Genomic DNA, 15,097 nt, shown 5'->3' with positions numbered 1-15,097 from the left:
TGAATAGTCTGTTCCTCCCACTTTCCTCCTGTTAATGAACCTGTGCCTGGATTAGTCATCTGGCACCAAAGATAGCACGACACGTAGCTGCCGAGCCATTTCAGCCAAGGCAGAAGACACTCAGAGAGACAAAATCCTCCCCGAGGAGCCACTATATTGTAGCATTTTCCCTGCTCCCATTTCCTGCCTGGGAGCCACACTCTACATAGATTATCCAGCCCCATTTGCGAACCACCTGGAGAAGCTGCTGTTAGCAGAGCCCAGCACAGGGTGATGCTATGTGTAAAATGTTCTCTCTTTTCAAACAAAAAAGAAGTGAATCCAAAAAGTGTTTTCCTGGGATTACTGTCCCATCCGTCACCTGGGAAGACTTCAGTGTATTAGGAAAGGAGATCTAGAATGTTTATTAATTACCACCATGGTCACACTATTCACGGCTTGACCAAAGAACATTCTGCTGCCTGAAGAATCTCCAAGACCTCTGTTTTAAAGGATGGAATTTGGAGTCCATCCTGTCTCAGTTTACAGGTGTAGCAGCTCACGTAAGTCCATCCTCTGCAAACCTGCAGCTCCCTTGAAAGCCTTATGTCATAATGCACTGCTATGCTTCACGGTTAGCTCCTCCACAAAAGATGATCTTTGGTACTTGTTGAATGATAGGACACAAATTAAGGTCGTTTTTTCTATTTATTTGATAGGATTTGGTATAAGCTTTATTTTTTTAACTGAAGTGTAGTTGATTTACACTGCTGTGTTAGTTTCAGGTGTACAGCAAAGTGATTCAGTTGTGTATATATTTTTCAGATTCTTTTCCATTTTGGTTGTTACAAGATATCGGGTACAGCTCCCTGTGCTATACAGCAGATCCTTGTTGGTTGTCTGTTTTACATACAGTAGTGTGTGTGTGTTAATCCCAAACTCCTAATTTATCCCTCCTCCCTCCACTTTCCCCTTTGGTAATTATAAGTTTGTTTTCTGTCTGTGAGTCTATTTCTGTTTTGCAAATAAGTTCATTTGTATCATTTTTTTATTCCACATATAAGCAATATCATATGGTATCTTTCCCTGTCTGACTTACTTCACTTAGTATGATAATCTCTAGGCCCATCCACGTTGCTGCAAATGGCATTATTTCACTGTTTTTTATGGCTGAGTGATATTCCTGGTATAAGCTTTAGACTTCAGGCTTTGCAAGCCCCTGATACAGTGTCATCAAGCTTGTTCTGCCTCTTTACTGTCATCATATTAAGTGCCCCTTGCACTAAGCAACATGTGTGCTGACCCAGACTCTGGCTAAGTGTGTCCCATCTTATGCTGGACCGACCATACCTGGTGCCTACCTGATCCAAGGATGTTCCATCACATATCCTGTCCAATCAACACGTATCCAGTTAAGCCCAGTCCTGCCCCTGCTTTTTGTAATAAAGTGTACTAAGTCTGAAGGGTTTTGGTTTCAGTGTTGCACTGAGAGTCAGCGAGCTGTGGCCTTAGTCAAACCCTGTGCTAGCGCCCTATGAAAACCAGTGCTGATGTAGGGGTCCATCCGCTCAATCTGACCAGACTGAGGTGTGGCTTTAAATACACAAAGGGTCCCGGAATTCTACAGAGAGGTGGGGAGAAGCTGAGCAACCTGTCTTCCTCTGGGGATCCCTTGTTCCTTCCCTTCCTTCATTCTGCTCCTTTCCTCACTAGTGAGAAATTTTGTTTCCTCAGAATTGAAGGAGTCAAAATGCATGAGCATCTGACTAATGTAAAATGCATAAACATGCGCGATACCTTATTATGGCCATAAGATTTGTTGCTAATAAGTGGCATTGAGATTTGCCTCCCTAAGAATGGGTATTAGGACTTCAAAGCTTTTAGGACGTGAGGTAAAGAATGTTTACCGAGAGTCACTTGCACAAAGGGGTTTCTCCTTGTGGGAACCAGAACATTGTTCTTGTGATTGCGGAAACAGAGCTTTCCACAACAAAATAGGGTTTTCCTTTGAATGACGCTCTCATCTTTCCCCTGTCCTTCCTTCCCACCTCAACTATGCAAGAAAGAAGCTGGAACCTGGGGCAATGGGAAGGTTTCATTGTTACTCACACTATTAAGAATGAAAAAGAAAAGTAGTTTTTAGAAGGAGCCAAGGCCAGTGAAATTGTTGGGTCAGCCAAATGACTTTCATCTCTGCCTTAAGTCAGTGAGAAATTAGGTAGCTTAGAAGTCTGTAGGACTTCGCTTTGAGCTGGGATAAGAAATTGATTTCATTCTTCTGAGAACAGCAACAACCATCCTAAAGTCCTGTCAGCCAAAAGCCACATGTTCAGCGCTGGACTTGCTTTTACCAGGTGTGTGTGATTAAGGATAAGAAATAGGTTTCCCAGGGTGATACAAAATCAGGAACACTGAGTCTCAATCTTGACTTGTATTCAGATTTCCTCAAAGCTTGCTTCCAGTTAAGCATGGCTCTCTTCTACCTCCTTTGCCATTTGCTTTATTTCATTTTTCGATCCATTCTGTCAGTGCCTGGCAGGCGTGAGCGTGTGAACCAAAAAGTAATGGTAGCAGCGGGAGGTGAGTGGCACATTCGTCCTTCTCAGCTCTTACAGGCCCCTTACAGACACTGCTAATTGGTGTCTCTTTTCTACTGAGAGAAACCTAATGCTTCAGGGCACCACCACTAATTAATCGAATCAATTCAAGAGAAGAACCAATTTGTACCTTTATGTTCCCAAGAAAAGAACAGGTTGATCTACATGTATTTGGAGTTATGTACAAAGGGAGAAAATCCTCGCAGGCTGCCTATGACAGAAGAGAACCAAGAAGGCCTGATAAATCCGAACATTTCAGTTTATCCTCTAATACAACTGGGCAGCAGCTCACTTACTACAAATAGCTAATTTGGTCCTACTTTCTATACAGCCAAAGTGACTGACCCTCTAGTTAATGTGAAAGATACTGAATATTGCCCACGGGTTCTATGAAGTTATTATGGGTGTGGAGGATTAAGCCACTTCCAAGCAATGTGGATTAATTACTGACATTTTCACCCATGTGAGAGGCAAATCTCAGAATATAAGTACAAACGATTGAGTCAGAAGGCCAGGCCCAGGCAGATGTTAAAGCTTGCAGGGCGGTCTCCCACCTCCCTCTTTGTTCCTCATCTGCTCAGTGTATCCCAGGAACCACTGATGCTCCAAACCCCCCTGTGCAGATCTTCCTCCCCTGCTCCATGCTTATCTCTCCACACCATGCCCTTCCCACCAAGGATCTGCTTACTGAGCACATAGTAATTATTCAGTACAGATAGGCAGCTTCATGTGTTACCCTCCTAGGGAAAAATGACATAATTAGAATTACAGAACTCAACACATTGAGTCTTAAGTGTGGAAATTTAGACACCAGCAACAGGCTGGTGGGAGAGACTCCTCTGGGACAGAGGGCTCCTGAAGGCCCCAGAATAACAGCACAGAGGTCACCCCTGAGAGGGATGGTGCCCCTGGACGTGGGTGGAAATTACTGCCTCTTTGGTTTCAGCATGGAAGGATCCTACACTACAGCAACCCGTTCATTCTCTTCCTGTTCCTGTTGGCCTTCTCCACCGCTACAATCATGCAGTGCTTCCTGCTCAGCACCTTCTTCTCCAGGGCCAGCCTGGCCGCAGCCTGCAGCGGCGTCATCTACTTCACCCTCTACCTGCCGCACATCCTCTGCTTCGCCTGGCAGGACCGAATGACGGCCGACCTGAAGATGGCTGTGGTGAGGGATCTTTGCTCACTCCTAACATAGGCTACACTCCATCTGCGGGGCAGGTGGCAGCCTGAAAGGACTGGCTTGTGGATGCACTTTGCCTTTGGGCTAAAAGGGATACAAGATTTGAAGGCGCAGGTGCAAAAGGGGGAGCAGTCTTCACCCTAAGCAACCCGATGGTTCCTCCTCACCAAACCCGTTTGATTGTCTTCCCTGGGATGTAACTGAAAGCCAGCTCAGCTCGTGGGTCCCTCTGTGTATCCGTAAGAGGAGGAGATCCAAGCCCATTTCACTCAGGTTTTCTTCCCTAGCTTTTGAGAAGATTCATTAGGGAGGAAGCTTGCCCTGTAACCATTCTGTCCAAAAAGATGCTTCCATAAGTTGAAAAGTTTTGGTTTCTCTCCAAAAGAACTTGAATCGGGGCAGCTCTACAGTGTCTTTATAATGTTCTATCAGTGCACTCAGAAAGGGCTACAGAAATGAGCCAGTCCAGAGTCAGATCCTCTTGCCCGGAGAGGTCTCCAGAAATTGACTTTTGATTGCCTGAGAGGCCTCTTCACCATTCCCAAACAACACTCTCTTTTTCTCTAATTGTTTTCAACTGAGCCATTTACATCCTCTCATTAGCCAGGCTAAACAGCTTCTGAGCTCTGCGGGTGCAGTTTCCCTCGTGCCCCAGAACGTCCCTGTCCACAGTTCTCCGCGTGGTGCAGCTGAGAAAGGACCACCGCTTGCCTCTCCTTGGGGAAGATCTCAGTCTAACCTGTTCACACGACTCAAACTTATTTAGTTCTAGTGCTGCCAGGCATCTGCCTTTTATTTCTCCTGTTAAATAAAAATTAATTGCTATAATTTATGGCACTCAATTTTCTAACATGATCACAATGGGCAAGAAATCCTTATGACTCAGCCTGTGGGCAGAGCTGGGCTATCTCGGTATACTGGGTAGACAATTGGTACCTTGAAGGCATGGTTAGTTTCTTGCCTGTGTGGCTCCACCAGGAAGCTGCAGTTCTGGCCGCTCTGTGGACCAGGGCTGGGGTGAGATTTTCAAAAAGGTTTCTGTGAACATATAGCTAGAGAATTCCTTCCTTCTGCAGAGAGATACTCTGAACCCCACCCTGGGTCCTGCGAACTACAGGGAGACCTCCCAACAGAGGAAGTGGGACTAACTCAACCCTTTCATGTGCCTGTGTGCTTTCTGCCATGCCAGGGGCCACCCCCAGGGACATGACTGGGGAACTTCCTCTTCAGTCTTCCTTCTGCATGCCACCTATTCAGTTACTTCAGCTTCCACAGAGAACCTACGAAAATGATCGTCCCAGGCCTGGAGATGGGAAAAGGTGATAGTCAATGTAACCTGAGGCTTTTCTAGCCTGACAGAGCTCAGGAAGTTGGGAGCCCATCCCCTGCCTGGTTCCCTAGCCTGCCCTAGGACATGGATGACTTTATGGACACTTCTGATGGGACTCTCACAAAGCAGTTCAAGTTAACTTCTTTGCTCTACCAAGAACTGTGTGATCTTAAGAAAGAGACAGAAAGAAGGGGGAAAGGAAGGAAGATGAGCATGAGGACCTTTGATCCTTTGCTGTGTTATGCTGTGTGGTGTTTGTCTTCCCCAGTGCACAACCGTGTTCCATTGGACAGGTGAGAGGTGGCCTGTTGGGGACTGGGCATGTGTCCCTGAGGCCTGAGAGGCATTCCCAGAATTATCTTCCAGTGGGAAGACTGCCTTAACCCCTCCCTGGGGTGGTCTCACACCTGGATACAACCTGGACCCACTTTTGGTCCTCCTCCTACCGTGTGGCTCTGTTGGGTTGGGAAAACAGACCCTCTGCTCATCTTTCATGCCCTCTTTGCCCCACTGTAGAGCCTGCTGTCTCCTGTGGCTTTTGGGTTTGGCACCGAGTACCTGGCTCGCTTTGAGGAGCAAGGCCTGGGGCTGCAGTGGAGCAACATTGGGAACAGTCCCACGGAGGGGGATGAATTCAGCTTTCTGATGTCCATGAAGATGATGCTCCTGGATGCTGCTCTCTATGGTTTGCTTGCCTGGTATTTTGACCAGGTGTTTCCAGGTAAACACACAAGAGAGAGTGTAAGAAGTCTAACTAAGCATACCAATAAAGAAAGTCATCAAACTGCCAAGGAAGAGAGCAAGAGGAGAAGAAAGGAACAGGGAAGAACTACAAAAACAGCTAGAAAACACTTAGCGCTTAAAATGGCAGTAAGCATACGCCTATCAATAATTACTTTAAATGTAAATGGACTAAATTCTTCCATTAAAATACATAAAGTAACTGAATGGCTAAAATGCCAAAACCAATCTATATGCTGCCTACCACAAACACAATTTAGATGTACAGACACCCAGATGGAAAGTGAAGGAATGGGGAAAGATATTCTATACAAATGGAGGCCAAAAGAAAGCTGGAGTACCTGTTCTTATATCACACAAACAGATATTAAAAACAAAGACTGTAAAAAGAGACAAAGAAGGCCATTACATCATGATAAAGGAACCAATCCAACCAGAGGATATAACGTTTGCAAATATTTATGCACCCAATACAGGAGCACCTGAATATATAAAACAAACATTAACAGACTTAAAAGGAGAAATAGACAGCAATATAGTAATACTGGGGGACTGTAATACCCCACTTGCTTCAATGGACAGACCATCCAGACTGAAAATCAGTAAGGAAATGTTGGCCTTAAGTAATATATTAGACCAGATGGACTTAACAGATATTTACAGTACATTCCATCCAAAAGCAACAGAATACACATTTTTCTCATGTGCACACGGTACATTTTCCAAGATAGGTCATATGTAATGTCACAAAGAAGTCTTTAAAAATTTGAGGATTTGAATCATATCAGGCATCTTTTCTGACCACAGTGATATGAAATTACAAATTAATTACATGAAGAAGAATGGAAAATTCATGAATATGTGGAGATTAACTAACATGCTATTGCTTCACCAATAAGTCAAAGAAGAAATCAAAAAAGAAAGTTAAAAAAAAATCTTGAGACAAATGAAAAATGGAAACATTACATAACAATGTATAGAATGCAGCAAGGGAGGCCTGCCCTTGAGGAGCTTACCGTCTAGCTTTGGCCATGAAACACAGGATAATTATCAAACAAAGATAGTGTTCTCGCAGAATCAACATTCATAAGAGCAAAGCCTGCTAAGAGAACTGGACTAGGAGTTTGGGAGTATTTCCCTTGAAACCCAGACAGACCCAGTAGAATGGAGTGGTTAAGATCAGTGGTATTAGAATCAAAATACCTGTGTTGGAATTGCCGTACCTCTGTTCAATTAGCTGTGACCTTGGGCAAATGCTTCAAACTCAGTGTGCCTTAACTTCCTTCTTCACAAAAATAGTAGTGCTACCTATCCCCTCGTGTTGTGTTGAGGAGTGAGTTATTTAGCACATGGGAAGTGCTCACAGTAATGTCTGACACAGAAAGAGCATGCAACAAATGTTAATGATTGTCATCATCATTATTATTGGGTAACTGTTGGAAAAAGGCGTGCTTTAATTCTTTAATGAAATGTTTTCTTGGAAAACTAACGTCAGCCAAGATCATCAGTCTTAGTGTTGTTGGGTTCACTTCCCAAAACATGACCCTTTGAATTAAAACACATTGGAAGGAGTAGTCTTTGAGGAAGCACGTGGAAAGCCGTGCACCGCGTACGAGCTGTAAATGTCTATCGCTGTAATCCACGGTGCAGGTGGACAAATTCCAGATCTACGGAGCTGGTGGGTGAAACTGCTTAGCCTTTTCTATCTGCCTGTCTATTTTTAGGGGACTATGGAACCCCACTCCCGTGGTACTTCCTTCTACAAGAGTCTTACTGGCTTGGCGGTGAAGGTGAGTTTTTTTTTTTAATTTTTTTAATTAAAAAAAAACCTTAAACGTTTGAAATCCACCCCTTTGGCTATGCATGGGCGTGTGTGACTGTAGAGATGGCTCTTACACGAAGCGTGCAGTTCCTGGTTGGTTAGCTGTCCCCTGGGGGCTCTGCTCCTCGGTGCTGCCTCTGGTAGCCCACCTTTTCTCAGTCACTGGGCCAGGGTGAGTGGCACAGCATTGGTAAACCCTTGCGTCCTGTACAGGTTGTGCCCAGTGGAGTAAATTGCACTAGTAAGAGGCCAAACCACTTCAGGGTGCAAATGACTTTTGCAGCTTCTCATTTAAAGCAAACAGATCCAGAGACTCACAAAGGTGCCTTTGCGTTCATCTTCTGCTGCCTCCCCTCTTTTGCTGCTTCATTTCTCTTCACTTTTTCAAATATAAATGAATTTATTCTCCCAAGGTAAGGGCCCATGCGGAGGCTGGGGCCAATCCCTGATCTTCCAGGCAAGTATCCCCAGACTCTCTTAGTGTTGGTCTCTCTTGTGGTTGGGAAGAGGGCTAAAAGGACTGTGGCCCAGAAGGCATCATAGATAAAACATACCTTTCCTCCTGAACAGGACAGGAGGCCAAGAAGTAGGGGAAACCACAGACTCTTGTGAGGCATGAGGCAGCAGAGAAATCCCGGAGCTGGGAGCAGGGGACTCCCCCAGAGCTAGGAGTTTCTGGAAGCCAAGGAAGTACTTTCCAAACTGTTTGTTCCTCACCTGCCTGCTCTTTGCTTTGTACGATTGGGCCTCGGCCAGGATTTGCCCTTTCAGCACTAGGACAGGTGTTTGCTTTCTCTAGGGGACTGGCCTAGGGCCTTTAAAGGCTTGGGTGACTGGGCGGCAGGGGGAGACTTTCTTTTTTTATGGTTCAAGCAAACAGCACTTCAACAGCTCAGGCTTTTTTTTTTTTTTAATGTTGATTTGTCTGTCTTGTCTATCTGTAAATTTTTAAATTTCTGCTGTAATAAAGTTACAACCCGAATGGGAGTTTTCAACACAGAAGTTTGTTCCTGGAATGTTTCCAATTTCAGTGAATACCAGGATTTGTGGGCAGTTTTCCCTCCGTGAGCTCAGCAGATATTCTGCCACTCAAAAAAAAGAAAAGAAAAGAAAATCTCAAGACAAATGTATTCCTTCAAAAATGAGTCACATAATATTTTGCCAGCAAAAGCCAAATATTTTTCACCTGTCTCACAGGCTAGACTGAAGTAGGTTCCTAAATCTCTCTAAAATCGGAAGAGCTGAGTTTTCCCACATGACCCCCTCCTTTCACAGTGAAGGAACGGAGCCCAAGAGACATCCACTGTCTCACTCAAGTTCCTGTTGGTCACTTGGGATAAACTCTTGAACTGGGACACGTATTTTCTGGCCAGGAACTCACTCCAATGACTGGAAGAATATTCCCCTGCTGTTTCATTATTACACGTTAGTGCAGTAAGATGGCCAGGGAGGAGACCAAAGAAATTGCGGGCAGTAGATCTAAAAGTCCTTCAGGAAACAGAAATAGACGTACGGGCGGTGGTGGGTCCCTGACCACCAGGCCCATTACTTACAACTGCACCACATGGCCTGAAAATCTACCGACGGCAGTGTGGACAGAGAGAAGCCCTGGCTGGCTGCTGCATTAAAAATTCACCCTGCCCATGGGTGTGCATGCGAGGCCAGACCTGTAGACGCTTGGCAGCAGTGGTTTCCTCCTGCCCCTGCTTTCCTCTGCGGCTGGCTCCCTCCTCTGCTCCTCTTCCCCTTCCAGGATGTCCTGCCGTCCTCGCAAACTGAGTGCCAAAGTGCCCCTGTGCAGGGGGGAGAGGGGGGGCTGTGTGTGAGAGAGTATGTGTGAGTGTGAGAATGTGTGTGTGTTTGCACCACAATTCACAATCTGCACAAGCCTGTATGTCAGTGAGGATCAACCCTGGTGTTAAGCCCCAAATACATGAATACCCATAAAAGCAGATTTCTCAGGTAAACCGTTTTTCAATCTGGCTGCTCATCATAGCAGCTTGAATGGACTTTTACTCCAGGTTCACCATGACTTTGACGTGTTGGCTTGGAGTGAAAAGTACTGTTGGTGAGCTAAAGAAAATTAACCCATTTCAAAGTCAGTCCTGGTTTTGTTAATTTTCTTTTTAATCACAATTTCTGACATTGTGGGCCCCTCCTGGCATGGTAGGATGGTGAGTGAAACTTCTGTTACAAAACTCCCTCTGGGCAGCTGGGAGGCCCCGCAGGCCACTGTTGGAACCTCACAGACCCGCGGGTCAGAGGCGGGCGGAGCCCTGCTTGGGGCTGATCCTGGGAGCGCCCACTTGGCCTTCTGAGAACGGTGTTTTCCAGCTATGGTAGGAAACTCTGCTCCCCCCTCTTCTTGCCTCCTTTCCTCCCTTTACTGATTCTCAGTTCTCACCAGGAAAGTAACAGTGGCTTCTGGTTGGTGCAGGGTGTTCAACCAGAGAAGAAAGGGCCCTGGAAAAGACGGAACCCATAACAGAGGAAATGGAGGACCCGGAACACCCAGAAGGAATAAATGGTAAAACAAACAAACAAACAAACAAAAACCTCAATAAAGAATGCAGAGCAGAGGCAAGGAAAAGTCTCAGAACACTGCAAAGGGCCAGAGCAAAACACCTCATGACTGGGGTGAAGTGGAACCTGGGAAACTTACCGTCTCCACTGACAAGGGTTAAATCAGACAGCTTCTCAAGGACCCAGCTGCACATGTGCAGAATGGATGGTCCAGCCAGACATTAACACACGTTTCCTGGAGAAAGCAGATCCCAAGTATGTGGTGTGTTTGTGCCCTTGTTAGGCAAACCCCAAGTGAGTTGCACAAATGTGCTGACTTCCGAGGATTTAGCAAGAACAATAACTTGGGTCACTGGGACTTAAAGCGGATATGAGCTATAAGGAAAGACAAAAATAAATGCTTCTGTGCCCAGGGGGAAAGAGTCTAGTGGAGCTGACTACGCTTCACTTGCGGTTTACAAATCTGGAAGCCCATTCATTCAAGCCATCAAAAGCCTTTCTTGACCCTGGAAGTTACTTAATAATTCCTCAACTCATGGCTAAGTCTGCAAGTGTTCCCCTGGCCTTTGCCTCCCTTACCGTCCCTCTTGAACCAGTGCTGAACTTCTCCCCATATTCTCTACTCCTAAGCACATACATTTCTCTAGAATTTCTCTGTGAATGCTAAAGTCCTCTTGCTATCCTTACCCTGGGCTTAGAGAGGCAGCATGGCCTCTGGACTTTGCCTGGTGTTGCATGAAAGGGTCCAGCCTCCATTCCTCTGGCCCACCCCAGGCACCATTTCACAAAGCTGAGGTCAGAGACCTGTGGCTCCTTAGCTGACTTCCAGTCAGCCGAGCCTGTGGGAAGACCCTTCTCCCAGAGTAGAATTCCAAGAACGGAAGCAGGAGGCTAAGGCCTGGTCCCACCTGAGTTATAGGCGAGGTCAGGAGGCACAGAGAGAAGAAGCACTGAGACTGTTTTTGCAGGGGAGTTAAGTGCTCAGAACTACAATATTAAGATGACAGATTAAGCAGTTCTGTATAGGATGAACTAGAGCAGGAGAGACTGGAGGCCAGGGAGACGTGGACATTCGGTAATGAGGGTCTGTGCCGGAGGGGAGTGTGGGAGGAGATCGGCAGAGGGACAGAGTTTGAGGGACAGGGTTGAGAAGGAGTGGACTGCCCTCCCCAGCTAACTGGAGAAGCTCTGGAGTTCTGAGGAGCAAAAAGTCAGCTTTACTCGGAGTTGACTCAAAGATTTGAGCCAAGGTGACTAGGAGAATGGTAGCTTGGAGATAGGAGAGTCTGAAGGAAAAAGTTGTTTGGGGAAGAAGATGAGGAGCCTGAGCTGTTACAAGGAATCCATGAGGAACTGAGTCAGAAGCGCAGGCCTGGGGCTGAAGGTGAGCGTAGGGCTTGCTCTCCTTACAGACAGTGAGTGCTCTCTGGGTTCTGACCCCAGGTCTGCCCCTCGTCAGCCGTGCGACCTTGGTGAGACTCTTGATGTCTTGTGTCTTAGGTTCCTTCCCCTGGAGAAATGGGCGCAGTAGAACCTCCCTCCCCAGGGCTGTTGGAAGGGCGAAATGAGGAAACCCGCATAAGGCCCGGGAAGCGGTCCCTGGCACAGAGTAGCTGCTCAGTAACTGTTAGATGTTGTGGTCACCGTTGCTTTTCGATAGTCTTCCTTACAAAGGTCATAGCTCAAGCCACGTGGGCAGAAGACAATGGTGTGAAAAAAGAACCTTGGGGAATGTGTACGTTAAAGCGTTGTGTTTACACCACGTTTATTTTTTCCAACAAGACTGCTTCTTTGAACGTGAGCTTCCAGGCTTGGTGCCTGGGGTATGTGTGAAGAATCTGGTGAAGATTTTTGAGCCCTACGGCAGGCCAGCCGTGGACCGTCTTAACATTACCTTCTACGAAAACCAGATCACCGCTTTCCTCGGTCACAATGGAGCAGGGAAAACCACTACCTTGTGAGTCTTCAGGCAAAGAGGCTGGGGTCTCCATTCTGTGCTGTCATTCTCTGGCTCTATTCTTCCTCTGTTCGCTGCAGCCTACTCTTTCCCACTGAATCTTAATGACAGAAATATGCTCTGCATTCGTGTCCCAGGAATGTGTAAAGCACATTGCAGTTTTCAGAGCTTACACTCGTATATCATTGTAATTGACCCTCAAGTGAAGTTGGGGAGGGAGGTGGAGTCGTGGGTTTATCAGGGAAGTGGACATCCAGAAAGCTATGTGACTTTCCCAAGGTCACCAGGGTGTAACGGTTCAGTGAAGGCAGGAGCCAGGTCCTCACATGACTGTCTCTTGTGTTTGATGCTGAGGACCTGTCCCCCTACGCCCAGGCTCGCCAGCACTAGGACCATGATGGCTGTGCTAAAGTCATGGCCACCACCATCACATGCCCTTGGTCTGCAGAGTACTGCTTATCTTCCAAGAGCATCCCTTTTCCTACCTGTGCGGGTTGGTGGTAGTTCTGGAAGAAGGTAAAAGGGGGCAGTCTCTAGAGGGGCTGTGGGTACCTGGGAGTTGAAGACCACGTTCAGGGAAGGGGAGGTTCTGCGTGGACCTCAGCTCAGGGAGCGCCCCTTACTTTGCTAAGGGGCCTGAGCTCCAGCTGCTGAGGAGAACAGGGCCAGCCGCGGCGGCCCTCTCCAGGGGCAGGGAGCCCTGTGAACCCAGCCTGCAAGTCCTTCGGCTTCTTACAGAGCCCCAGGAAGGAACAGCAGTGTACACCCTGCATTGGAATGTTCCTGAGGGCGGTTCGGTGTGAATGGAATGTGGGGCTGGTGCCATTATATTTGGTTCTGTTTCCCTCTAGCGGTCGATCAACAGAGATTTCAGCTTCTCAGCACGAGTTCAGCGAGCCTGAGCTCAGAGGCAGTGCTGGGAGGGGCAGTGCTGACCCATCCCACTTCCCTCCTTGTTAGCTAATACGGTCAGAGAGCCCGAAGCCCCATTCGGGACCCCGAAGGCAAACACATTACTTCATGAATGTGAAATGCAACGTCCCCTGGGGGCTGAAGCACAATGTTTAATAAAAGTTGTATAATACTTTTAAGTCTGGCTTTGCTCTGGCACTGTTCTAAGTGCTGTACAGGTGTTGACTCATTTAATCTCCACAACAACAGCACAAGGTGAGAGTTGTCATTTCTCATTTTCAAAAAAAAAAAAAAGCCCTACGTTGTTATTGGGCTTTTTATTACTTTTGGATCCAGAACTTTCGTGGTGGTAATTCCCAGGCCTGGCTTCAATCGATTAGTCAACAAATGCACATTGAGTGCCTGGGCGTCTCGGCAAGACCCAGCCCTTTGTAAGGTGACGTCAGGCAAAGCATTGACCCCTGCACTGAATACCTTTAACGGAGCTGGGAGCTGTGATGGCTGCAAGGGGGCTTGGGGAGGGCTCTTTGGCTGCAAGTGAATGCTGGGCAGCTGGGAATCATCGCTGCCTGCCTGGGAGCACTGGGAATTAGCAGAAGCAGAGAGGGAAGGCAGATGTGCACATGAGCACTAAGCCTCTTGTGGGAAACTGTTGGTTCCCACAGCTAATGATGGCTTGGGTTTAATGAGAGGCACAGGTAGAAATCACTGTGAGCGTCCTCACCGGCCCTGGGGTGGGGGCTGCCGTCCCCAGGTGTTCCTAAAGGCCATCCTTTCTGCCCCTGACTCCTGCGTCTGGCAGGTCCATCGTGACGGGCCTGTTGCCCCCGACATCTGGGACCGTGCTCATTGGGGGAAAGGATATTGAAACCAGCCTGGATGCAGTCCGGCAGAGCCTTGGCGTGTGTCCACAGCACAACATCCTGTTCCACCAGTAAGTAGAACAGGAACTGAGACCCTCGCCTCACCTCGCCCTCACCTGGCCCCCAGCAACGTGTTCTCCCAGGCCAGCTCATCCACATTCAAGGTCTTTTGTCCTGCTTGCCATGAGAAGGTCCCTCAGAACCTAGGACCGTGCCTCAGGCACTCGGAGCTGAGGTCTTCCCGCTCAGAAGAGTGATGCCGCCTTCTCTCTGTCGGGGTGGCTGGGCCCAGGGCCCCCTGCTCAGTGTTTGCCCGGAAGTCTAGTCCCTCTCAGCGACCGGACAGGAGACCCTTGCTCCTTCTTCCCTCTTAAGCCAGGTGCTAAAAATGGACTTTTCAGCAGGCTTTTCAGTTGGGTTCTTTCCATACTTTTATTTCTTATCTAAAAAGTTATATACAGAAGTAAGGAGGGAAGAAAAGGAAGGAAGGGAATATAAAATAAAACAAGAAAAATAAAGGTCATCTGTAATTTCACCACCCAGAGAAAACCACTGTTAACACCTTGATATATAATATTTCAGACCTTTCTCTAGTGCATGTGTAGATATATTTTTTTTAATTATAAAAGAGAGTAAAACTGCATACAACTTTGTAACCTGCTATTTTTTAAATATGACTGCTTTTTTGACCTAAGATATCATGACCATCTTTTCATGCTATTACATATTCTTCTATAAAGCAATTTTTACTATACACATACTATTCCATTGTATGATGTGCTTTTTAAGCTGTGTCCTCTTAGATATTTTGGCAGGGTCGGCTTTTGGTCTCATTTTCTATTATAAGCAACACCGTGATGGACATGTTGACGGCTAAATCCTTCTGCTCACCCTCAATTATTTCTGTAAGGCAGATTTCCTGAAGGGGAGTTGCTAAGCACGTTGCCTTTCTTGTTGCCCTGTCCCCACAGCCTCACAGTGGCCGAACACATCCTCTTCTACACCCAGCTGAAAGGGAGGTCCTGGGAGGAGGCCCAGCTGGAGGTGGAAGCCATGCTGGAGGACACAGGCCTCCACCACAAGAGGAATGAGGAAGCTCAGGATCTATCAGGTGTTTGGTGCTGGAGAAGGACAGGGCTTCCAATGGCACATCCACTGTCTCCCGGGAACAGGGCTCTGTGTGTGTGTGT

At 47.1% G+C, this 15,097-nt stretch overlaps 1 protein-coding gene across 1 annotated transcript in view; it reads left to right on the top strand.

The window, feature by feature from the left end:
• ABCA4 (ATP binding cassette subfamily A member 4) overlaps positions 1-15,097 on the top strand; it is a 117,852-nt gene that overhangs the window by 56,983 nt on the left and 45,772 nt on the right. The window contains exons 15-21 of the mRNA XM_031457627.2: positions 3,523-3,744; positions 5,606-5,810; positions 7,555-7,620; positions 10,090-10,179; positions 11,958-12,132; positions 13,847-13,978; positions 14,879-15,018. Coding sequence (XP_031313487.2) covers positions 3,523-3,744; positions 5,606-5,810; positions 7,555-7,620; positions 10,090-10,179; positions 11,958-12,132; positions 13,847-13,978; positions 14,879-15,018 — 1,030 coding nt within the window. The remainder of the gene's footprint in view (positions 1-3,522; positions 3,745-5,605; positions 5,811-7,554; positions 7,621-10,089; positions 10,180-11,957; positions 12,133-13,846; positions 13,979-14,878; positions 15,019-15,097) is intronic.

The sequence above is a fragment of the Camelus dromedarius genome, chromosome 9, assembly GCF_036321535.1.
Source record: "Camelus dromedarius isolate mCamDro1 chromosome 9, mCamDro1.pat, whole genome shotgun sequence".
NCBI lineage: Eukaryota > Metazoa > Chordata > Mammalia > Artiodactyla > Camelidae > Camelus > Camelus dromedarius.
Note: the sequence above shows the minus strand (reverse complement) of the source record. Positions and strands in the feature narration are given on the sequence as shown.